Here is a 27,909-nt window from a genome sequence, read left to right on the forward strand (position 1 = left end):
GCGACGAAAAAATTTTACTCATCATAAAACGATAAATAGTTTGTCAAATTTTTATTCATAAAAATGCAGTTTCAACTGCTTTTTATTTTATAAAATCCAACTTCTTGCGCCACCAGAGGGTCTTTTAAACAATGAGTAGTCTGTTAGCGCTGGTCAGTAGTAGTCCAAATTCAATATGAATGTTTGTTTCTTGAAAATTTGATCACAATTTAAATGCAGTATTTATTTTTAATATTACCGCTATGTCATCGAAAAGAAAACGTGTTGTATTATCATTAAAAGACAAATTAAAGTATTTGTTTCGATTATCTTAATTTTTCCTTATCCGGACTACCTTCATTCCCAATTAGTCCAGATAATTGAGGTTCTACTGTATTCTTATATTCATTAATGATACTTAATAAATATTTTTGATAATCTTTAAATATAAATTTATATAGCATTTAGCTTTAAGATTTTTCAATTTTTTTTGTGGTCTTATGTAAAGAGCTTTTGAAAAATTAAAAGTAGGTATAAATTTTTATTTTGATTGTATCCTAAATTTATTCCATTGTATCCTCCTTTATTTGTACTCAAATGCATAAGATCAGAATAAAGAAAGATAAATTAATATTAAACCAATTAGTTTTTCTACAAATATTCTCTAGGAATAATTTCTGATAATCCTAATTTAAAGTCTGCATCACAATGTATAATTACATAAAATGATGATTGAGATTAATTTTTTTTTTATTTATATAAGAATTTAACAGAATATATCTTACCTAAGATGCTACTTGGCCTTATTGATTCTAAATCTTTTATATATCCTCTTGCAAAACCTCTAATTAAAAAAATTATAATTAGTAATTTGTTGAAATATAGACTGCTTATAGATAACAAATCTAATTTAATAGCAATAATGCTTCTACATTCTTCATTATTAATCTTAGGAAAAATTTCTTCTAAAACAGTTTTATAAGCAACTTTTAAAGGTTGAAAGAAAGTTGTTTTTAAGAAAGTCAATGTTTTCTTTCTAGTTCCTTCCTTCTAACAAAATTTGAATCATCATCATACTTTAAACTTAAGACATATAACTAAGTATTGGAAACTGAAATCAACTCAATAGAAAACATTCACAATAGTGAATAATAAAAAGACTATCCTATCATTTAAATGAAAATTAAATATGTAATACTTTATTGTTTGATTCTTGTATATTTTTTAAGCAAAACACATTCAAATGCTTATTACGATAATAAATAATAAATTAATTATGTAGCAACTTTTCATAAATTTACATTATTGTTTGTTTATTTGCTATCAATAAATATATGAGCTTTCTATTGAGCTTCAGTGTGGCTCAGCCACACTGAAATTACATTGAAACCAGAAAAATCTATGCATTTAGCAAAAATATAAATTAAAATGATTACAATGTTCACTGCAATCATTTACAGTAGTAACCAAATTTAAACCTAATTTTTCCAATCACAGAATTTTAAGTATAGCACTAATGTACTAAATTTTTAATAGTTCTAGTAGAATCTAATACAATGATATTTTATATATAAATCACAATCACTTATTAATTTCTATAAAACAATAAATGTTATTCTATAATATGACAGCTTTATATCAACAATTTCTACAAAACAGTAATATTGTTTTTTAATAATAATTACATATAGATGTCATGGCACTAATGCTTCAAAAGCAGCTTCCTTAATCAATAGTTAATTAATTAATATCATGATGATGATATAATCCAAAATATGTCAAGGATTAACATAAAAATATTTTTATATACTTCTATAAATTTTGTCATTATTTAAGATATTCATTGCTTATAGAATCTACTTGATTGCAAGAAAAGAATTCATGATCCTAATTTGGACATATATCTATATATAATACACTAGGTAAATAATATATAAAAAACTAATCTTATCAGTCAATTTGCATTTTGTTTTATGCTTTTTGAAAATTAACATACACATTTCCATCACTTTCATTCAAATTTGTCAATTAATTATAAAATTATATATAATGTATTTTCTATAAATACATTATAATTTAATATAATTTAATATTATTATATACATTATTTTATAAATACTATATAATTTATGCAGAACCTGAATGCATTCCTGAAAAGTGCATGTTTCAGAAATGTGATTCTGTTTATATATTATCTTAGTTTGCATAAAGAGTAAATTGCTGACAAAAAAAAACAAAAAAAAAAAAAAAAACCTAGAGTGAACATTGCATCAGAAAATATGACACTTCTACTATATTTTTTCTTTTATGCAAATCACTCCAACAAGTTTAACTTTAGAGGCAAATATTTTTGTAACCAGAATCAAAGCAATCAATTTCACAAGATAAGAAAGGCCAAGATTTAAGCACAGCAGCTACTAAGAATATACTTTCTAATTAATTGAATCCAATTAATGTGCTATTATACTTTAAAAAATTTCAAAAGAAATAAGTTTAATACAGTAGAGCGTTGTTTATCCAAAAGCCAATTATCCAAAACGTCAGTTAACCGAAAGCATTCCAGTTGGCAAATTTAAATTTTTGCTAGTGCTGTGGCACTGCAATCTTTGGCTATATCTTGGGCTACTCCAATATTTTTTTGTTGGTGTGTGTGTTTTATCTGGCAGCACTGGCACTTTTGTGTGGTGTTTTTCTGAGGACTGTGTGTCATGCTGGTGTTTTTGATACTAGATTAAAACTTCTAAAGTATAATTTTTTTGTTTTTATATTTTGCAATATATTTATTTTGTTTGTAAAAAATAAATAAATAATTTTTAACAATACAATAGCCACGATTATTATTTTAAAAAGTTTACGTTAGGCTTAACATCAATGAAAATTCAACGCAAAGCGACATGTAACATGGAGAAAAATTTCAACATGGAATATATTTTTCCGTACATAATTGGTTATCCGAAAAATAAGTTATCTGGCCAACCTTAGTCCCCAATTGATTCGGATAAACGATGCTCTACTGTAATTCAAAGATAGTAAATCTTATATTTTTAAAATATGCTACTTTTGCTTTTTCAATTATACAGGGTGTATCAGTATAGCAGTTACAAATTTTCAGGAGAGATAGAGTACACCTAGATGATGGGAAATCACATAGCAAGCGTGGTCAGAAACTGCATTGGTTTTTCAAACTTTTAAGAAACAATAAAAAGAAAGAGGATCAGAATTCAACAACAGGTATATATTTGGTGCCTTTACATGACCAACATTTCAATTCCAAGCTTGTTTACATGGGTGCAATGATGCACAGTTTAAAACAAAGGCTCAAAGAACACAAATATACAATCAGTAAGAACCTTGACAACACTGCATTAGCATCATACGCAAGGCAGCAGGATGTTAATGTCCAATGGGATCAAGCGGCAATTATAAAAACGATGACAAATAGACAAACAATCAAACATCTTGAGAATTTGGAAATCTACAAGGTGCACATGGGAACCAGTTGCATAAACCATAGAGATACAGACTCATTGTCTACCATGTGGAGATCCTTTTACAATAATTAATTTTTTTTGCTATTTATTTTGTTTGTTTATTTTTCTTTAGTTCGTCCGCTAGGGCATTTTCCATTAATTTTTATTTTTTTATTTATTTCAAATGCATTTTATGTTCTATATTTAATATTCTATTTCCTAATTTAAAGTCTGCATCACAATGTATAATTACATAAAATGATGATTGAGATTAATTTTTTTTTTATTTATATAAGAATTTAACAGAATATATCTTACCTAAGATGCTACTTGGCCTTATTGATTCTAAATCTTTTATATATCCTCTTGCAAAACCTCTAATTAAAAAAATTATAATTAGTAATTTGTTGAAATATAGACTGCTTATAGATAACAAATCTAATTTAATAGCAATAATGCTTCTACATTCTTCATTATTAATCTTAGGAAAAATTTCTTCTAAAACAGTTTTATAAGCAACTTTTAAAGGTTGAAAGAAAGTTGTTTTTAAGAAAGTCAATGTTTTCTTTCTAGTTCCTTCCTTCTAACAAAATTTGAATCATCATCATACTTTAAACTTAAGACATATAACTAAGTATTGGAAACTGAAATCAACTCAATAGAAAACATTCACAATAGTGAATAATAAAAAGACTATCCTATCATTTAAATGAAAATTAAATATGTAATACTTTATTGTTTGATTCTTGTATATTTTTTAAGCAAAACACATTCAAATGCTTATTACGATAATAAATAATAAATTAATTATGTAGCAACTTTTCATAAATTTACATTATTGTTTGTTTATTTGCTATCAATAAATATATGAGCTTTCTATTGAGCTTCAGTGTGGCTCAGCCACACTGAAATTACATTGAAACCAGAAAAATCTATGCATTTAGCAAAAATATAAATTAAAATGATTACAATGTTCACTGCAATCATTTACAGTAGTAACCAAATTTAAACCTAATTTTTCCAATCACAGAATTTTAAGTATAGCACTAATGTACTAAATTTTTAATAGTTCTAGTAGAATCTAATACAATGATATTTTATATATAAATCACAATCACTTATTAATTTCTATAAAACAATAAATGTTATTCTATAATATGACAGCTTTATATCAACAATTTCTACAAAACAGTAATATTGTTTTTTAATAATAATTACATATAGATGTCATGGCACTAATGCTTCAAAAGCAGCTTCCTTAATCAATAGTTAATTAATTAATATCATGATGATGATATAATCCAAAATATGTCAAGGATTAACATAAAAATATTTTTATATACTTCTATAAATTTTGTCATTATTTAAGATATTCATTGCTTATAGAATCTACTTGATTGCAAGAAAAGAATTCATGATCCTAATTTGGACATATATCTATATATAATACACTAGGTAAATAATATATAAAAAACTAATCTTATCAGTCAATTTGCATTTTGTTTTATGCTTTTTGAAAATTAACATACACATTTCCATCACTTTCATTCAAATTTGTCAATTAATTATAAAATTATATATAATGTATTTTCTATAAATACATTATAATTTAATATAATTTAATATTATTATATACATTATTTTATAAATACTATATAATTTATGCAGAACCTGAATGCATTCCTGAAAAGTGCATGTTTCAGAAATGTGATTCTGTTTATATATTATCTTAGTTTGCATAAAGAGTAAATTGCTGACAAAAAAAAACAAAAAAAAAAAAAAAAACCAAGGCTAATAGATGGAAGGAGCGCGGTGAATCGTCAAAGGGAGGAATGNGATAGCAAACTCAATTTAGCCGCTCCGTAGCGTGGCGCAGGGCGGAGGAAAGTAGTTCGGCTGCTCATCCACTATTGGTCCAGATTCTATCAATCTTGTCGTGAAACGACGTTATAGGAGGTACTTTATACGAATGTTGCTACAATTTTTTCGCTACGTTATAGGAACGTACATTACAGGGGGGTCGACTGTACTTAGTCTGAATGTAATGAGCTGGTCCCTCTAGTTTGTCTTTAACATGTATGCTGATGCTATAGTATTTAAAAGATTACTTTTTATAGGGAAGTTATTACATTTAATGTTATGTTTCTGACTTCTAACAGTTTTCCTATCTTTCATTTTTAAATATTACTAAGTGATCAATTTCCAATTTCCTAAAATCAAAATCTAAATTTGAATAATAAGGGTAAGGAAAGTAAAATTTCCAAACAACTAAAGAAAAGTGAAGTGTTCAAATACTCCAGCACCTTCATACAGCATAAAGAAGGGGCCAGCTTGGCTTAAGATACATGGACTGTAATTTTTCGAAAGATAAATAGTTTGGTACCTGTATAATGTTTTGTAATCTAATATTGGGATATAAGAAAAAATTTTTGTGATTTCTGAAATTATCATCATCATCATCATCATTATTATTATTACAATTCATCAAATGTATACTGAGTCATGATTTATATATGATTCTTTTTCTTTACAATACTCCAAGCTGACAACAAAAAATTTGAATTTGAAGGAAGAAATTTCAAAAGTTATTATAAATTATGTTATTTATCCATCTAAAGGGCATGTCATAAAGTAGTCTTAATAATATTATGAAAGATGAATCTCACATCAGTTGTATTCCACTGCATGTTTAAATAAATTTATATTTACTTTTCTAACTTAAAACAAAATTACTATATATAATTAATTACCTGTAAGCATTTGGAGAATATATGCATTCTGTTGAAAAATAATCAAGCTTCTTAAAATAGGCATACCTAAAAATTAAGCAAAAAGATATCTTTTATGTTATATAATTCAATAAGTAATTATCAATAACTACAGTGGGTGATCGGTTAACGAACAGATCGCATAACGAACAAATCGGATAATGAACACTTTCGCGAAAGATTTTTATGTTCGGACAACGAACACTTTCGCGAAAGATTTTTATGTTCGGACAACGAACACATGATCGGATAACAAACACCCCACAGAACAAACACAAGAAGAAGCGACATAAATTAATGAATACCGATCGGTCTTCCCTTGTCTTCGGGCAACAATTCGAAACTTTTCGGAGTGTGGGAGACGTCGACATCGACGCTCAAGCTGATATATACCGATCGGATATTATTCCTCCGAACTTTGAAACTCTTCCTTGTAATTTCAGCCTTTTATTTTTCTGACAAAACAATTATTTTATGTATTCGTGAGACTGTCGGGTAGGCACTCGTTAAGTTTTGCGTCTGTTTTTCTTTTCGAAAGGTGAGAGTATAATAGCAAAGGTAGAGAGTGGGCAGAAGATGCCTAATGTTGCTGGGCAGTATGGCGTNTTCTATTTTTTGTAACTGATAAAGATCATTGAAAACGATTGAAAATCTTATTATTTTATTAAATTTTGCTGGATTTATAACAGCGAGGTTTATTTTTAATTAAAGAAAATATTAAATAGAACAATGCTACAAGAAGATATAGAAATAGAAACAAGAAAACTCTTTACAAAATATTTATTAAATGATTACCCAAAGAATACAGTATGTAAGTGATATAAATATTATATAAATCATAGATATAAAGTTAAGAATCAAATAACGAATAATTTATATGTTAAGTTCGCTTATATAAATAATTTATTTGAAAAATATAAACCAGTTTTCAAGAAATTTTTTATGTGTATAGTGGTAAAACAAAAAAAAAATATGATGTAATTAATGTTATAAATAACAAAGACCAAAATATATCAAAAAACCAACTCAAAGTCTCAGGTGTCATTTACAAGCTATCGTGTACTTGTCCAAGACCGAAACTTTACATAATAAGGAAGGAAGTTAGAGACACAGTTAAAAGAGCATGAAGCTGCTATTAGGTTAAAAAGACAAGAATCACCATGGTGTCTACATTGTAATAAATTTAATTGTAAAATAGACAGAAATAATGTTAAAATATTATATAAAGTAAAAAATTGTTTCAAAAGAAGAATCATAGAACATTTTTGTATTGTAGCATATGCAAATGTGATAAATCTGAATCCGGAATGAATGTAGATGCATGCTGGGAAAAANACAATTAAAATAACATGCTGCTTTAGGTTAAAACGACAAGAATCACCGTGGTGTCTACATTGTAATAAATTTAATTGTAAAATAGATAGGAATAATGTTAAAATATTATATAAAGTAAAAAATTGTTTCAAAAGAAGAATCATAGAACATTTTTGTATTGTAGCATATGCAAATGTGATAAATCTGAATCCGGAATGAATGTAGATGCATGCTGGGAAAAAATCATCCAGCATAAAAAGAACAGAAACTGTTAAAGTTCATTATGTCCACTGATGAGGCTTTATTGTAAGCAAAATGCATTTGGATTTTGTGAAATCAATGAACATGAAGTTACTGGTAATTAAGGTTTAGTATTTCTTTGTTATTTGTTTGTCTGCTAAAATGAATCACTCGAAGTCTGATAAGAAAGAGTAGTTTTACTTGTTTTTAATCTGGAAATAATCTTATTTTTAGAATTTACAAAAAAATTATAGGAATATTACCTACCCATTGTTTTAAATTTTGTGAATATATTTGCAATAATTTTATTGAATAGTTGTATTACAAGATACTTGCAGATATTGAATATCCAGGTACAGTAGACCCCCCTATAACGCTTAGATACATTCCATGCTAATCGAATTTTATGTTGTAGGAATGATTAAATACATGAGCCAATCACAGCCCGACAGGTGGGAACTTTACGGACTAAGGCTGTTTGAAAGGTTTTCTTATATAAAATTAACCGATTCTAGACTAATTCCACTCAACATTTCCAAAACACGTATAATTTTTTGGGAGTAATCCGTATAAACTATGCTATAAACAAAAAATTATAGGATTACTTACCGAGTGTGTACCGTTCGACTACGCCCGTTGTTCAAAGCTTGNTTAAACATAGAATGAATGATGGGAAATTAAAGATGATTAGTTATTTATAAAACTTAATTTTATTGATTCAATTAAGTACTGTTCAAGGTTCTTTCTGATCTTTTTATACTTTCATAGTTAAAATTTGTTTCTATTTTTATTCTGAACAAGCTGCAAGGACCTGCTTCGCTGGGTTTTTATTTGTATGTAATATAGTTTTTTTTATATATAAAAGACTGTTTTTCTAAGTAATCCATAATTTTGCTGCAAGAACCCGCTTCGCTGGGTTTTTAAAAAGTAACGATAGTGAAGATTAAGATAATTACATTATAGCCAATCTTACCCGTTTTCATATAATGCAAGAATTAGGTCCCCCATTTCCAGACTAATTAGAGACCTGGTCCCGATTCTATTTCTGAACGTCTCCTGTTCACGTCCAGTCAAACGAACTATTTTCAACGTTTCTGGAACGTTTACTATCGTTCTATAATCAAATTTAATTCGAACAAATTTGAACACTGTTCGAATTAAATTCGAACAAATTCAAAGAAATTCGAACAAAACATTTGAAATAGAAAGCCACTTTCAAGATCATATCTCCCGCACCCTTATAGCTATCGAGACGCAACCCCCTGGTGCACAAATGGAGACTTGGGGCTACTACCACATACAAACACCATTCACGTGCTATGTGTAGTTTTGGCGGAAAAGTGAAATATAGGGACATACATGTCCATTTTTATATATATATATAGATAAAGTCTTAATTTTATATCAAATCATCAATGTAATAAAAATATTTGTATTTGTCAATTACAAATATTTTTATTAATTTTATTGTAAGTTAATTGATTTAAAGCTTTTATTCATAATAATAAGAATATTATTATTAATAATAATGAAAATTTCTATTATAGAAATATTTACTCATTTTTCCAGTAATTTCTAAAAACTGAAAAATTTTAAAACTCAAAGATATAATTAAAACAAATCATTAAATTACTTACATTACAATTTCTTTTTCATAAGTGTACTTGAAGGGTTTTGCCCTAGGAATAGATCCTTCACTCCCCTATAAAATGCACACAATATATCACTATATTATATGTTATGTTATTAATATTCACTATAATAATCACTGTATTACTTTATATTAAATGTAAAGCATTAATGGAAACTACAAAATTAAATGTGAACAATATACAATTTTTACTACAAATCTTTAGTTTTATAACTGATATAAATGTTCTATTATTATTATTAATTATATAAAATTCTATACTTCAGTGCTGTATCTTTTTATTTTTTTAATCATCTATACATGATATTATATAATAAACATATTTGTAATGTTGCACACCACAGATGAGGCATATGTGTCTTTCATATCAACTGTAGTACAGTACATCAGCACAATAAAATTCATTGTTACTTAGTTTGGCTGAATGTTCGAGTTCATCTTTGGTATACATCCACAAATAAAACAGTTCTACTAATGTACACAATATTTGGAGCATAAGCACTTCTTTTGATGATACAAATTATATATGAATAAAATTTAAGTACATTGAGTATCATGAGTGATTTTTAAACAATCTTTCTTTTTATTTTTTCAAAATTTTTGCTCAATTTTGTTGGGGTGGTTGTTTTTGCACGTATGAAAATGTCTTTTATTCAGGGCAGTTGAACAAGTAGGACATGACCAGACATTATAACCACCAAACTTGTAGTTCTCACGGAAGCCTTCTCCATCCCACTATGTCCCTCTGACTCCAAAATTAAAGCTTCAGGTTGAAAGACTAGCCCAGCAGAACAATGAATCCCTATTGTTCAAGAGACCATTCCCCAAAGAAACACCGCCCAAGAATTTAGCATCAGCCTGCACTTGGATCCCAATCGAACAGATTCAAATCAATGCTTCTCAAAAGAACTATTACATTGCATAAACTGCCAATTTGGTCAGTCTTTTTTCCTTCTTAAAAGGGGAGGTGTTGGGTTGATTGTTTTTGCATGTGTGAAAACCTAACAACTAGGGATCTGATCAGGTTAACCTATGCGTGGGCATGAGATTCAGGGAGATCTTTTGTTTGGGGCAGTCAAACATGTAGAATGTGACCAGAGTCAGGTCTGGACCATTATAACCACCCAACTTGTAGTTCTTTGTGTGAGATTAAACAATAGTTACATGACTAGAGATCTTTACATCCCTACAATCTTAACAAATTTAAAGTTACATTCAGGCATTATAGTAAATAATTCCTAAGGTCTCACTAATTATTTGATAAAATTTAGCTATCTAAATAAAACTTTTCAGAAAAAATTTACAAGACAAACTTGTCACTATTATTTTTTTTACAATGAAATAACTAAAAGACTACTCCATTAATTAATAATTGATTTTCTTTGATTTTTTTTTAAACTAACTTTATTGAACACCTGTTCAATAAAGTTAGTTTAAAATAAAAATCAAAGAAAATCAATTATTCAATAATTTTAAATTGCTAAATTATCTAAAAAGGAAAAAAAGCTTAATATTCTATGTTTTTCAATAACAAACATAGAATATTAATTAATTTTAAGTTGTATATTCTATGCTATTGTTTCGACAAATGTGAAAGAAATAGAATTATTTCCTTGTAAACGCTGGATCTACTATTCCAACTTGTAAACAAGTTTCCCCCCCTCATACTTTCTGATTCATCCTATCTGCTCAGTACCCTACTGGGATCGTCTCTTTCTCTCTTCCTTCAGTCTAGACCTTTAAATAGACTCTACACTCTAATAAAAACTATTAATTTAAACAGATAATATAATTATTTGTAATTAATTTTAATCGTATACTATTATTATATGGAATAAACCATAAATTTATTACGTTAAATATTACAATGTATGTAATAAAGTGGAATTTTATAATATATTTACATACTGTACATGTATGTGTATATAATTCTAGAACAGATAACAAAATATTATTTTGCACAGTAAAACTATGAAAAACTAAAATATTTTTCTTTTATAAGATACTCTGTTATTTGAAGTAGATATACATAAAATTTCAAAGATTATATAACATTGCATGAAAGTTTTATTTTAAAATATACATGGAAGAAAAAAATAGATTAAAGTATTACTGAAGTGAAGTGATCGCTAATCCTTTATTATAATAAATGACTCTATTATTTGAAATTTCTTAAGAATTTTTAACAAACTTGCTGTTTTAACTTACTTTTCTGCCATTCCAAGAGGGATTTGATCTTTGATTAATATTTAAAACATGTACTTTAACAAAAATTGTTAGAAGAAAGAATTTAATACCGTTACTTGATTTAATTTTTTAAACTCACTTTTAGCATTCAAATTGATAAATTGCTTAAAATCCTTGCAGTAAAATAATTACTGAATTATAAATCGATGTTTTCTAAAAAACACGTTAACTTGAAGTACAACATATAGGAATTTTTCTCGTTTTAGTATTAAAAAAACTTTATTTAAAGTACTATTTAAAGGAAAAAATGATAATATAAAATTAAGAATGTATAAAATAACAAAATAATATATTATTTAGTACGAATAGGAAAAACAATTTTATAAAGCCTTCTCAAAATATGAGACGAGATATGCATTATAGAAAACTTTACTGTATTTTCTTTGTGTACAAATTAATAACTTCAATTTTAATTTATTAAAATTAAAAAACAATAACATATTTTGTAATTATAATATTTTTATTAATGTTAAATTAATCTAAAGGTATTTTATACTTGGCCCTTTATTTTGAATAAATATTACTCAGACTTTCACGTAATATAAAAAATGTTTACTGTAATTACTTACAAAAATATTTTCTCTAAATACATCAAACTAATACATCAGCAGCAACAAATGTTATTCGAATGATCATCGTAACAAAATTCTGGTCTCTCTCTTTTTCATTTTGTTAAATATTATGATGTGCTAATGAGAACGTTGCATTTAGTTAATGTTGCCAATTAACTAACTTTATACTTTTGTAATCACCGTCATGATAACAATCTTGATCATTTAAATCTTATTCTCAATTGAAATGGTTAATGTTGGGTTCGGTCAATTATCTTATAAACTAATTTCAATAATAAGATGCGAAATAATTAAATTTTTGATTGTAAATTAGAATGTGATCCATACTTTTAATGAATATGAAAATACAATCTAAACTATCCATTATTTTAAGAAATAGACCCTATAATGTATGATAGTGTATATATATATATATATATATATATATAGTNATTTTATATACAAAAAAAATTATATTTACATATAAATATTTGAGAACTAAGTTTCAAACAATGTTAATTTTTTAATTTGAAATAAAGAAAGAATAATTTTAAGGTAAGAAAAGAAGTTAACCTGCTTTCTTTATTAAGACTAGCTTCAGAATAGGCTAAAGTTAGATATAAAACTTATACAAGTAATCAGAGAAACAAGTCTAATTACTTTAAATATAGTCATACATAAACATTGATTAATTGTTAATTAATTATTTAAAGGCGTGCATAATATTCAAAATCTAAAACTGAAGTAAGAGTTCTGTTAAATTCATTCAATAACTATCATATAATACATTTGTATAATTTATAATGTTTGCAAAATTGAAAGATAATCCTTTAAAAGGATTGAAAGTTCGTGTTTTAAACATAGAATGAATGATGGGAAATTAAAGATGATTAGTTATTTATAAAACTTAATTTTATTGATTCAATTAAGTACTGTTCAAGGTTCTTTCTGATCTTTTTATACTTTCATAGTTAAAATTTGTTTCTATTTTTATTCTGAACAAGCTGCAAGGACCTGCTTCGCTGGGTTTTTATTTGTATGTAATATAGTTTTTTTTATATATAAAAGACTGTTTTTCTAAGTAATCCATAATTTTGCTGCAAGAACCCGCTTCGCTGGGTTTTTAAAAAGTAACGATAGTGAAGATTAAGATAATTACATTATAGCCAATCTTACCCGTTTTCATATAATGCAAGAATTAGGTCCCCCATTTCCAGACTAATTAGAGACCTGGTCCCGATTCTATTTCTGAACGTCTCCTGTTCACGTCCAGTCAAACGAACTATTTTCAACGTTTCTGGAACGTTTACTATCGTTCTATAATCAAATTTAATTCGAACAAATTTGAACACTGTTCGAATTAAATTCGAACAAATTCAAAGAAATTCGAACAAAACATTTGAAATAGAAAGCCACTTTCAAGATCATATCTCCCGCACCCTTATAGCTATCGAGACGCAACCCCCTGGTGCACAAATGGAGACTTGGGGCTACTACCACATACAAACACCATTCACGTGCTATGTGTAGTTTTGGCGGAAAAGTGAAATATAGGGACATACATGTCCATTTTTATATATATATATAGATAAAGTCTTAATTTTATATCAAATCATCAATGTAATAAAAATATTTGTATTTGTCAATTACAAATATTTTTATTAATTTTATTGTAAGTTAATTGATTTAAAGCTTTTATTCATAATAATAAGAATATTATTATTAATAATAATGAAAATTTCTATTATAGAAATATTTACTCATTTTTCCAGTAATTTCTAAAAACTGAAAAATTTTAAAACTCAAAGATATAATTAAAACAAATCATTAAATTACTTACATTACAATTTCTTTTTCATAAGTGTACTTGAAGGGTTTTGCCCTAGGAATAGATCCTTCACTCCCCTATAAAATGCACACAATATATCACTATATTATATGTTATGTTATTAATATTCACTATAATAATCACTGTATTACTTTATATTAAATGTAAAGCATTAATGGAAACTACAAAATTAAATGTGAACAATATACAATTTTTACTACAAATCTTTAGTTTTATAACTGATATAAATGTTCTATTATTATTATTAATTATATAAAATTCTATACTTCAGTGCTGTATCTTTTTATTTTTTTAATCATCTATACATGATATTATATAATAAACATATTTGTAATGTTGCACACCACAGATGAGGCATATGTGTCTTTCATATCAACTGTAGTACAGTACATCAGCACAATAAAATTCATTGTTACTTAGTTTGGCTGAATGTTCGAGTTCATCTTTGGTATACATCCACAAATAAAACAGTTCTACTAATGTACACAATATTTGGAGCATAAGCACTTCTTTTGATGATACAAATTATATATGAATAAAATTTAAGTACATTGAGTATCATGAGTGATTTTTAAACAATCTTTCTTTTTATTTTTTCAAAATAAATATAACACACTCAATATGAAATTTTTATTTATTTTAAAAATATCTATGATATTAAAATAGTCTCCAGCTTTAAACCCCTTTAGTTCTTTGCCCGAGTTAACTCGGGCAGGTTACATAACGTTACAGAAAACTCGGTCCTTTCGGCCCACAAATTTTTTTTTTTTTTGGATTTTTGGAATGTTTTTTAAGTCTCCAAATTCTTTCAAAAATTTTTACCTGTGTGAAAAAATTTTATCGCAATTTTAATTTACCTTTAATGACGCACGATTAACGCTTAATTGTTTTTTAATGGGATTTTGATATCAAATTTCATTCATTGTTCTAAAGTAGTAGTGCACGGATTTTACTTTGGTAAAGTTATTTAAAGCTACTTTCTGATATCAAAAACGACCTCCAATAGTTTTTTAATTTTTTTAATTAATAGATTTTATTATATATACGTTTAATTAAGTCAGGGGGGTCGGAAATCGCAATAAAAATTTGAATTTTTTAAAAATATTTAAAAATATACAGCCAGCTAGTATTCACCCTACTTTAAACCCTTGTCCTCCCGAGACATCTATGAGAATGTCCCGGGAAATCCAACACCAGATGTTCTCAAGGTCATCCAGCTGTGTAAACAATGACTCATCAGTGTCAAATTTCGCAGAAAGGCGAGACAATGGAAAATAAAGTTTGAAGCTTTTTCTTCAAAATTAACGCATTTCTTTGTTTTTTCAGTTTTAAGTATTTTTTATGTTTAATTACATTAATATCAAAAATTGCTGGAAACTAAAGCAATTAATTAATTCATTAATGTACCATACTTATAATTCAAACAAAAATCTTAATTAACTAAAAGTAATAAATAACTGATTCATTAAATAAACTACAAAGAGACAACCTTAGAGTAGTTAAAGCTTTATATTTGAACAAATGTTTCTGAGTGTGTGAATGGCCATATTCAGGTTCCAAGGATCAAACTAATAGAAATTTCAAATTCTAGAATACATAAGATGACATTTACAAAAAAATACACATGAAATAACATGAAAAAATCTTTTTAAATATTAAAAGTAATTTAAAAATTACAACCAACAATAATAAAATAAAAGTACAGTGTGTGATCGGTTAACGAACATAATCCGTTCCAAGATTTTGTTCGCTATCCGAATTGTTCGTTAACCGATTATCGATTTACCGTAGGTTTTAATGGGATTTAATTAATTCGTTCTGGAGACCTTAAAAAATAAAAAATATATACCTTCTTACTACGTTTATTTATATGTAATAAGTTAATAAAACTACATACATACACAGTGTTGCGTTTTTATTAGTCATGTTTTTCCGTTTGAAAGGGTTAAAGAATCTGTCTAATGTCGATTGCTTTTCTCTCTTCTTCACGATTTTTCGTAAGTAATTAATAGCATTGTAATTGTAGAGGTCCCCAAGCCTCAACATGGTTTGGATGCCATTCTAAGACCGTTGTTCTGACATCCACCCACTTCTATAAAGGATCTTTAATAACAGATATCGACATTAATCCTTTTTTTCAGAAGAAAACATATCTTGCCGAGTTTCTTGGTGTTCTTCATTCAAAAGTTCTAGGCATTCTTCTGTCGTCAGATCTGTTTCAGGTTCCATTACGAACTCTTCAATGTTCTTTATTTCTCAGAAGTGATTTTTGTTACTGCTTTAGCTGCTGGAGTCTTTTTGATTATACAGCATTTTTCTTAAATAAGATTGAACTGAGGCCTACTGTAGACCTGTTTATTCCATATTGCCCAGCAACATTAGGTATCTTCTGTCCACTCTCTACCTTTGCTATTATACTCTCATCTTTCAAAAAGAAAAACAGACGCAAAACTTAACGAGTGCCTACCCGACAGTCTCGCAAATACACAAAAGAATTGTTTTGTCAGAAAAATAGGCTGGAATTACAAGGGAGGATTTCAAAGTTCGGAGGAATACTATCCGATCGGCTTGAGCATTGACGTCGACGTCTCCCACACTCCGAAAAGTTTCGAATTGTTGCCCGAAGACAAGGGAAGACCAATCGGTATTCATTATTTTACGTCGCTTCTTCTTGTATTTGTTCTGTGGGGTGTTCATTATCTGATCATGTGTTCGTTGTCCGAACATAAAAATCTTTCGTGAAAGTGTTCATTATCCGATCTGTTCGTTAACCGATCACCCACTGTATATAATAAATGGTAAGTCAAATTAAAGGAGAAACTTCCAGGCTGGGTGGAGTGTATCAGCATTCTTCCTATAAATGCATCCAATAGTAACAACTTGCTTATAAATTTGCAGCACTTTGGCAACTCTAGTCCTGAGTGAATCAGAAACTTTCTTAAAAATCTTGGCTTCATACCATCTTACAATATTTGTTAGTACAGACCCAAAAGCTGCTAGAGCTGTAGCACTTATTAGTGTCCTTCATTCTTTTAGCTAAGTGTCTTGAGATTTAACCAATATATGACTAAACTCCAAAATTGGGATGAAACATGGGTATGTTGTAGATACCTGATTTTTGGACCTCAGGAATATGGTCTTTTGTCATTGTGACAGGCAATAAACTAAGTTATTGAGTTCCTACATTATCTCTTTCAAAACCTTTTATTTCCAGTAAAAATAATAATGTTTACTTGCTTGAACAAACGTTTTCATATCTCTATCGAGAACTGCTTCAGGTTCAATAATGTTCTAATATTGGAATGCCCAGAGTTCAAATATTACCTGCCACTTAGTTCAAACGTTCGAATTATTTGATGCAAATTAATTTGGCTATTTATGTCCTACTACATTATATAGGTCCACCTTCTGCATATTAATATTTTATCCTGGAATTCTCTGAATAAGACGTCAATATAGTTGAGGATCCTTCTGATATGTATACAGTAGACCCCCTATAACACGGGTTCCTGTAATTAAGATTCCTATAAGACAGCGAAAAAATTGCGACGATATCTATACAAACCTAGTAAAAAAACTCCTATAATTCGGTAAAACGTCATCAGACAGCCGAACTACTTTCCGCCGTCCGGCGCCACGCTATGGAGAATTTAGGCAGGTAAATTGAGTTTAACTATCGTCTGTACAGTATTATATATAAATTAGGTACTGTACATATAATTATATATTAATTATATATAAATTAGGTACCATATATATAATTATATATTAACTTAATTTATTGTAACTTTATTTATTATATATATACTTTCCGCTGTCCAGCGCCACGCTACGGAGAGTTTAGGCGTGTAAGTTGTTTACTGTCATCTGTACAGTATGTAAATTAGGTATCATAAGTCTAATACAGTACTGTAATTTTATACATTTCTTATTCAACGGCCATAAAAATTATTTATATTAATGATGTCTCCAAAGTTCAACGAAGTTTTTGCAGAAAAATAACTTATCAGAAATCGCCGTTTGGTGTGCTGCTCCACGACGAAAACAAGCTTGAGCAATGGCGACGTCGAACGGTGCACACTCGGTAAGTAATCCTACAATTTTTTGTTTATAGTGTAGTTTATATGGATTATTCCCAAAAAATATACGTATTTTGGAAGTGTTGAGTCGAATTAGTCTAGAATCGATTAATTTTATGGAAGAAAACCTTTCAAACAGCTGTAGTCCGTAAACTTCACACGTGTCAGGCTGTGATTGGCAAGGACTCGTAAGAAATTGATTCATAAAGAACGGAACGTATCTACCATGTTATAGGGGGGGTCGACTGTATTTCCATGTGTATGATATACTGATATAAGACAAGCTACATAATATGATATAACTGATATGACTACAAGCTACTGATATGATATAAGACAAGCTGAATAGCAGGAGAGCACCAGGGGTATACAAAATACTGATCAAACATAATAGGTTTCAACGAGACTTGGTGTATATAGGATCAACAAAAGCATCATTACAAAAAAGGCTAAAAGAACATAAATACAATATAGACTATGGTAACAACACAACAGCACTGGCAACATATGTGTCAGATCAGGATATACATGCGAACCTAGAGAATGCTACCCTTATAAAGAAATCATTCCAAACTGACCATATAAGGGAATTGGAAAAATTAGAAATATACAAAGCCAGCAGAGCGGGGAACTGTATAAACTATAAAGACAACAACACTATATCACACGCATGGCAATATACATATCAGAAGGATCCTCAACAATATTGACGTCTTATTCAGAGAATTCGAGGATAAAATATTAATATGCAGAAGGTGGACCTATATAATGTAGTAGGACATAAATAGCCAAATTAATTTGCATCAAATAATTCGAACATTTGAACTAAGTGGCAGGTAATATTTGAACTCTGGGCATTCCAATATTAGAACATTATCAAATTTGAAGCAGTTCTTGATAGAGATTCGAAAATGTTTGTTCAAGCAAGTAAATATTATTATTTTTACTGGAAATAAAAGGTTTTGAAAGAGATAGTTATAAATTCCAGTACTTAATTAGTGAATATTTCCTGTTATGCTATAGTTGAATCTTTTGCTAGCTTAAACATTTAACCACCTATGAAACAGTGTAGATCCTCATTGTATTCTTTATAATTTATTATATACTTTTATTTGATTATTGTTGATTGTTGATTGACAATCAACAATAATCAAATAAAAGTATATAATAAATTATAAAGAATACAATGAGGATCTACACTGTTTCATAGGTGGTTAAATGTTTAAGCTAGCAAAAGATTCAACTATAGCATAACAGGAAATATTCACTAATTAAGTACTGGAATTTATAACTATCTCTTTCAAAACCTTTTATTTCCAGTAAAAATAATAATATTTACTTGCTTGAACAAACATTTTCGAATCTCTATCAAGAACTGCTTCAAATTTGATAATGTTCTAATATTGGAATGCCCAGAGTTCAAATATTACCTGCCACTTAGTTCAAATGTTCGAATTATTTGATGCAAATTAATTTGGCTATTTATGTCCTACTACATTATATAGGTCCACCTTCTGCATATTAATATTTTATCCTCGAATTCTCTGAATAAGACGTCAATATTGTTGAGGATCCTTCTGATATGTATATTGCCATGCGTGTGATATAGTGTTGTTGTCTTTATAGTTTATACAGTTCCCCGCTCTGCTGGCTTTGTATATTTCTAATTTTTCCAATTCCCTTATATGGTCAGTTTGGAATGATTTCTTTATAAGGGTAGCATTCTCTAGGTTCGCATGTATATCCTGATCTGACACATATGTTGCCAGTGCTGTTGTGTTGTTACCATAGTCTATATTGTATTTATGTTCTTTTAGCCTTTTTTGTAATGATGCTTTTGTTGATCCTATATACACCAAGTCTCGTTGAAACCTATTATGTTTGATCAGTATTTTGTATACCCCTGGTGCTCTCCTGCTATTCAGCTTGTCTTATATCATATCAGTAGCTTGTAGTCATATCAGTTATATCATATTATGTAGCTTGTCTTATATCAGTATATCATACACATGGAAATACAGTCGACCCCCCCTATAACATGGTAGATACGTTCCGTTCTTTATGAATCAATTTCTTACGAGTCCTTGCCAATCACAGCCTGACACGTGTGAAGTTTACGGACTACAGCTGTTTGAAAGGTTTTCTTCCATAAAATTAATCGATTCTAGACTAATTCGACTCAACACTTCCAAAATACGTATATTTTTTGGGAATAATCCATATAAACTACACTATAAACAAAAAATTGTAGGATTACTTACCGAGTGTGCACCGTTCGACGTCGCCATTGCTCAAGCTTGTTTTCGTCGTGGAGCAGCACACCAAACGGCGATTTCTGATAAGTTATTTTTCTGCAAAAACTTCGTTGAACTTTGGAGACATCATTAATATAAATAATTTTTATGGCCGTTGAATAAGAAATGTATAAAATTACAGTACTGTATTAGACTTACGCTACCGTAGNTTTGTTATACATATGTATTATCTAAGATTTTATTAAACATTTTTTTCTAAATTATTGTTTTCTTTAGTCTCCGGCCCCAATTAAAAATTATTTGTATGTATTTATATGCAAAATTATACCCCGACTTACGCGAATTCGACTTACGCGGTTACCGCTCGGTCCCACCTACCGCGTAAGTTTGGGGTATTACTGTATATATATAGTTAATTGACAACCTTATGCATATACACACTCAGATATGCATTTACACACTCAAAAACATTTGTTCAAATGTAAAATCTTAACAACTCTAAGGTTGTCAATTAACTGTTGAACTATATAAGAAATTATCTCCATCTTGCTACTGTCTAATAATTAACTTTTACATATGAACTTTTTTAAAGATTTAAGTAACAATTTGAAACGTATAAATTTTTCTATGATACTGAGTCACAAGTTTTCTTTTTACTTAAAATATAACATACAAAAATACAATTTTTTAATATGTTATAAATCATATTTTCTATATAATAGTGATTTTTTTTGTGTGTGTTTATTATACAAGTTTGTAAGTGTACTTTGTTTATAGGTATTTAAAAATATTTTCATCCTTATTTCTATGAAAATTTTCTTATTAGCCTTTAACTTTTTAGAAGTCTCAGTTAGTACAGTTTATAAATATTTATAAGTGTTTTTAGAATACACAGATTCCATCATAAGTAACTTATCACTGTGCTTTACAAATGAGATGATTTTGATAGATTCTAAATATATTCTAAAAGCAACAAATATTTATAAACTGTCCTAAGCCTTTTAAAAAGTTAATCATTGAGAGAATTTTGTTGTAACTACTTTATGAAGAGCTGAATAATAATTTTTGATAACTAAACACTGATAAAAGTTTAATCTAATTTATCCAAAAAATTTTTTTAATTATTTCAACTATTATTTATTTGAAATCTAAAATAAAGATTTAAATTTTAACTATCAGTTCCACTTCATAATACAGTAAGAAAAAATATATATACTTACAGTAATTATATTAGTACATCTTTGAAATCTTGCAATATCACCTCTTAAAACTGAAAAAGATAATATACATATAAAGTAATGCATCATAATTTAATCGTTTTTGTATTAATATCATTTAGAATAAAGTACCTGTATACTCTTAAAGTTGAATACAGTAAAACTCTAATCTCAAATTCCTCATTAAGTCAAACTAGATTGTCAGTCCCAGTAAATATCCTACATAATATATTTTTCTACTCCTGAAGTCAAACAAAATTTTATGTATCTCAATATTAACCCTCCTTAAATCAAATTAGTCAAACTCAGCAGATGCTGACCAACCTAAGTGAATAAATTCCACAAATCCTTTTGGCACATTGTTTGGTAAAGCAGCTTTAATAAAGCTTATTTAGCTGTATTATATCAGAATTAGCCAATAATATCAAAGTTGCCAATTTTATGGAAAATTTGCTAAATCTAATTTTCCTATAGCATTGTTGAGAGACTTCAAAGTTATGTACTCTGCCTTGCAAAAGTGTTAGCAATTTTTTTTTTGTCAAAATGGACAGAGAAGACACACATCAGCAATTGAATAATACTTTAGTTTAATTAAAACTAATTTTAATTATTGTTTATAAATAAAAATCTGCTTAAGAAAAAACTTTACAAAATAACAAGTATTTAAAAACATTGGAAAAAAAATCAAAACAAATGGGCAGTTATGCTCAGTTGTAATGCTCATTATATCATCTATCATAATATTGAGCATATTGAATGATAAAACATGATGCTAATAGGAATGAAAAATCTGGAAACACATTATTAACTTTAGACACTAATATTTAGACATCAATATTAATGTTTTTAACCTGTGCCTGAAGATAAAAATGATTTTTTTTTATCCCATACCATGAGCACCAAGAGGATTTTTTTCAACATACTCATTATGAGTTCAGGTATTCTCACAATAGTAATGAGAATGGTGTCCAACAAATCTAGAACAAACCATCCATAAAAATTTTAGAATCTAATTTGGACTTTAACAGTTATCTCAGAATGGTTGAATAGCTATAATCATACAGATGTAGGTATGCCATTCTGAAGAATCTGATTTTATCTGATATATATATATACATACATACATACATACAGTAAAATCTGTCTATGGCAACCACCCAATTTCTTCAAAACGTGGTCTTTTAGACAGATGGTCATCCAATACAGGTGGTGCTGTAATACTGTATTTCCATACGTATTTTGTGCACTTTTTAGCCATTTCTACTAAGCAAAACTCAAGGTGAGCAAAAATAAGTGAATTTTTTCAACGATAGAGCTATATTGGTATTGTATTTTATTCTTATCAGATAACTCGATTTATAAGTGATTATATATATAAGTGATCTGATAACTCGATTTACAGGCATCATCATGATTTTATAAAACAGATTTAATACCAATATTTTAAAGGTTAATACAGCGTTTCTCAAAGTGGGCGATAACGCCCCCTTGTGGGCGCTGGAGGCTTTCAGGGGGGCAGTAGAAGGCTCAAAGAGAATTGGGGGGTTAGAGGGGCGACGGCAGACAAATTCTATATATAAAAATTCGACGGAATATATATAAAATGTTGACATTTTATATATTTTTTATTTTTTATTGAAGGTCACAACTTGAATATTTCTAACACATCGACTTTTATTTTAGCTCAGCGTTTCTCAAAGTAAGCAATAACGCCCCCTTCTGGCACGATGAATAGATCTATGATAGAGGCAGGGTATTGAACGGTGACCAAAGGCAAAATTGGGGCTGATAAGAGGAAACATTGCGTTTATGTTTCCAGATGATGAGAACAATGTACAGTAAGGGCACAAAGTGTGAGATTCATAGAAAAGTTTTCCTAAGAATATTTCCAATCCTTTTCTCACACAAGAGAAAATGGGTTAGGGGGCGTTGGGTATAACTTTATGGAACAAAGGGGGCGGTGGATCGAAAAAGTTTGAGAATCACTGGGTTAATACAATACTTGCATTTTCTCAATTATAATGCACACTTTCTTTTTTCCAACTTAATTAATTCAACTTGGTTCTTTTTGTTCACTCCTCAGTTACATGTACAGTGGTACCTCAGGATACGAATGCCCCAGCATACGAAATTTTCAGGATACGACATGAAATTTTAACATATTTTTGCTCCACGATATGAACAAAAACTCACCATATGATGTTACATTAGTTTGCAACGCCATTTTTTATTCACTTCTGTTCATTGGTCTCAGTCCGCGTGTTTGCTTCGTCATGGAAGGATCTCGCTCGATAAAGGAAATCTTGAGGTATTACCAGAAAGTGACTGATTTTATTGAAAAGAAACATCCCAAAAAGGTTCACACTAGCTGTATTGCTGCTCAGAGTAATGACATTTGCCTAAGTCATTTTAGAAACATTTTAAAAAGTAGGCAAAGCCAAACTTCTTTGGATAGATATTTTACCAAGCGACCTGTATCCAGTGAAAGTGCTGGTGGAAGTGAAGGAAAGAAATAAAAAAGCAGTGAATAAAAATTTTTAAAAAATATATATAAAACAACACTAATTTTTTAATCCTTTCTAAGTTATTTTTAAGTTATTGTTACATTATGTTACGTAAGTTAAGTTTTAGTATCATTTCCCTTCTCCCTCTTTTCCGCCACCAGTTTACACCTCCACTGTAGTCTATCCTGAAAGGTAAAGTGCAAATAAAACTATTTTTTTTATCAATTATTATTCTATTATGGTTATTTATACATTTACAACTACAAAATGCATTTTTCAGTGTTTTCTTTACTATAGTTATTTTTTAATGTACTACTTAACTTTAATTTGAGTGTGTTTTTCATGTTGGAACGAATTATTTGATTTTACATGTAATTGTATGGTGGAAAATGATTCACCTTACAACATTTTCATGATACGATCCCAGTATTGGAACGGATTAATTTTGTATCCTGAGGTACCACTGTATTATGTCATCGATATACAAGTATGTCATATCTCTCTATCACATCACCAAACGATCGCCTAAATATCGGGCTATAATACGGCTAATTAAATGATTGGAATAAAGTAATTTGACACTAGAGGTAGACGTTAGGCGCCATCTCTTAAGTAAATTAATAATTAAATAAATAAATCAATAAATAAATTTAGAATCTTCTGGAATAAAATTAGAATCTTCTGGAATTAAGTAAATTAAGAGATGGCGTTAGGCGCCATCTCTTAATTTACTTAAGAGATGGCACCTAACGTCTACCTCTAGTGTCAAATTACTTTATTCCAATCATTTAATTAGCCGTATTATAGCCCGATATTTAGGCGATCGTTTGGTGATGTATTTACTACTCGGGCTATGAGTTGTTGATATTTATATATATATATATCTCTCTATCACTTTGGTTTTGGTTTTCGTTAGTTTAATCTTATTTTAACTTTAAAAATACTGTATTTTTTTAATATTTAATATTTTCTTAAGTATAATAAAAAAATTATTAATTAATAATAAAACGATTTTATTATTATTTCTCATAATTCGATTTCATTGCATTCTGCGATTGTCCAATGACAATTGAAAAAGGAAGGTTTTCAAACTTTCTGAATGGAACCTATAAACCATACTTGCATATTTGAAGCTTAGGAGCATCTTCCCCACAAACATTACAAACTTTTTTATTGTTTGTATGGCATTATATCCTTTCCAAAATTCATAAAGAGTAGAATGCCAGATTTTTATTCAAACAAAATGTGAAGTAAAAAGTTTAAAATAAGCTTCTAAACAAAGAATTCAATCAAACACATTAGCAGTAATGTGTTAAATTTCACAAATGTTACAATTAAATCCATGTTAAGTAAGGATAGTTGTTAAAAATATGCAAAAACTTTGTCTGATCTGATATAATCTTTACTTACCATATTTACTCACATATAAGACAATCTTGCATATAGCATGAAGTGTGACTTTAAAGATCAAAATAAAGAAAATTAGATTTATTAATACAATTCTAATTTTATTTCTTTTAATCACAAATAAAATATCAAATGCACATAAATGCACACAATGTCCCACAAAAATTACTGGCATTTTTAAACTTCAAGGAAAAATCTTGTAAAATCAACAACATAATTTGTTCACGTAAAGCCGAACAATTGGACCCTTTTTTTTCTTTGCCAATTCTTAACAGTCAAATTCACTCTTTGTCAATAACACTTACGAGTTTCTTCGAATTCTGATTTCCAAATAATCATCTGTTTTCACATGGGAATGAATTAAAACTTATATCAGGCTCTCATGTAATTTTGGAATTCAATTCAAAAGCTTTGCTATTCCTATTGCTATTCATCTTTACTCCTGACAATACACAAGAATGATTCAAATGACCCAGATAAAATACTTTTGTTTTTAAACACCAAATGGTGAGAATCTGGAAAAAATGCAAATACACAGTTTACAAAAATTATACAGAAATGAAATGAATCCTTTGCTCACGCATGTAGGGCTACCTAGGTTTTTGAAGCAGTGAAAAATGGATAAAAACCTTGTCTTATATGCAAGTAAATAAGGTATTTATTATGACATCCAATATGGGTACAGAAGCAACTAAGTCTAACAGGAAGGTTGTAATATCAATGATTGTGATTTTCATCACAATTATTTAAGTGGTACATGTGTGCCAGATCTGGTGGCCATCTTTAACATGTCAAAGTTGATGATGTGCAACTTATATGCAATTTTCAGTTTATTATGCAGTACTTATGTATTTTATTTATTGTTTTCATGTTTTAATTTATATTAGGGCATTTAAATATGTTATCTTTACATTAAGTAATGTATTTGCAGTTTTAAGTTTATCAAAATGGGTATTGTTCAGAGTCAGAAAATAAATTAATTCACTTTCTATTATTTTTTATGGAAAAAATTGCTTCAAACTTTGAACAATTCAGAGTTCGAACAACCTCCTGAAACAAATGAAGTTTGAAGTACGAGGCACCATTGTATATATATGTGAGTATATGATGTCAAACTTTAATGAAAAATGCTAAATATAAAATAATTCTTAGCAAAAAATATATTTGATTCATTAATTTAATATAAAAGTCATATTATTATTATTGTTATTCCATACATAAAAACCTTTATTATTTCTACTAATTCTTACCATTCATTAATATTGTTTCTGCAGTATCATCAGCATTATGCCCTAAAATAAAAATTTTTATTAATTCCATTTACAATATTTTTAATTAAAAACATAAATAATATAAATAAGCCTTTAACTATCCAGCAATAAAAATGTTTAATAAAAACGTTTTCAACCGTTTTTAACGGCCATCTTCAGTTGAACCAATATAAAAAAAAAACACTAAAAAGGAACGTATGAAATACGAATTAAACAGAAACCAAAAGGCGCATGCGTAATTCATCGAACTTGCGTCTTCTGAAAATCTATAAATAACTTGCAAATAACATAAGGAAATAAAGCCGCCAAAAAAGGGGGAATATATGTAGATTACAACGTATTAATCTGCGTTATTGTAAAAGGATTTCCAGGCATAAGACAACCCTTCAGCATCTCTATGATTAATGCCCCTTGAAAGGATAGAGATACACAAGGCACAAATAAGCAAGGGATGCATTAATGATAGAGATGCAGAAGGGTTGTCTTATGCCTGGAAATCCTTTTACAATAACGCAGATTAATACGTTGTAATCAACATATATTCCCCCTTTTTTGGCGGCTTTATTTCCTTATGTTATTTGCAAGTTATTTATAGATTTTCAGAAGACGCAAGTTCGATGAATTACGCATGCGCCTTTTGGTTTCTGTTTAATTCGTATTTCATACGTTCCTTTTTAGTGTTTTTTTTTTATATTGGTTCAACTGAAGATGGCCGTTAAAAACGGTTGAAAACGTTTTTATTAAACATTTTTATTGCTGGATAGTTAAAGGCTTATTTATATTATTTATGTTTTTAATTAAAAATATTGTAAATGGAATTAATAAAAATTTTTATTTTAGGGCATAATGCTGATGATACTGCAGAAACAATATTAATGAATGGTAAGAATTAGTAGAAATAATAAAGGTTTTTATGTATGGAATAACAATAATAATAATATGACTTTTATATTAAATTAATGAATCAAATATATTTTTTGCTAAGAATTATTTTATATTTAGCATTTTTCATTAAAGTTTGACATCATATACTCACATATATATACAATGGTGCCTCGTACTTCAAACTTCATTTGTTTCAGGAGGTTGTTCGAACTCTGAATTGTT

The 27,909-nt window shown here is 28.4% G+C and overlaps 1 protein-coding gene across 1 annotated transcript in view; it reads right to left on the minus strand.

Moving 5' to 3' along the window:
• The window catches only part of LOC111638092 (cytoplasmic tRNA 2-thiolation protein 1-like), a 47,205-nt gene extending 20,386 nt beyond the window's left edge, over positions 1-26,819 (minus strand). The window contains exons 1-7 of the mRNA XM_023383726.1: positions 26,782-26,819; positions 21,624-21,673; positions 9,409-9,473; positions 6,200-6,265; positions 3,754-3,826; positions 881-1,029; positions 765-823 (exon numbers count right to left, since the gene is read on the minus strand). Of these exons, the coding sequence (XP_023239494.1) occupies positions 765-823; positions 881-1,029; positions 3,754-3,826; positions 6,200-6,265; positions 9,409-9,473; positions 21,624-21,673; positions 26,782-26,788 (469 nt within the window). The 5' untranslated portion in view covers positions 26,789-26,819. The remainder of the gene's footprint in view (positions 1-764; positions 824-880; positions 1,030-3,753; positions 3,827-6,199; positions 6,266-9,408; positions 9,474-21,623; positions 21,674-26,781) is intronic.
• Between the last annotated feature and the right edge of the window lie 1,090 nt (positions 26,820-27,909).

Source organism: Centruroides sculpturatus, unplaced genomic scaffold (assembly GCF_000671375.1).
Source record: "Centruroides sculpturatus isolate CEXI.00-Female unplaced genomic scaffold, Cexi_2.0 scaffold1074, whole genome shotgun sequence".
In the NCBI taxonomy this organism is placed as follows: domain Eukaryota; kingdom Metazoa; phylum Arthropoda; class Arachnida; order Scorpiones; family Buthidae; genus Centruroides; species Centruroides sculpturatus.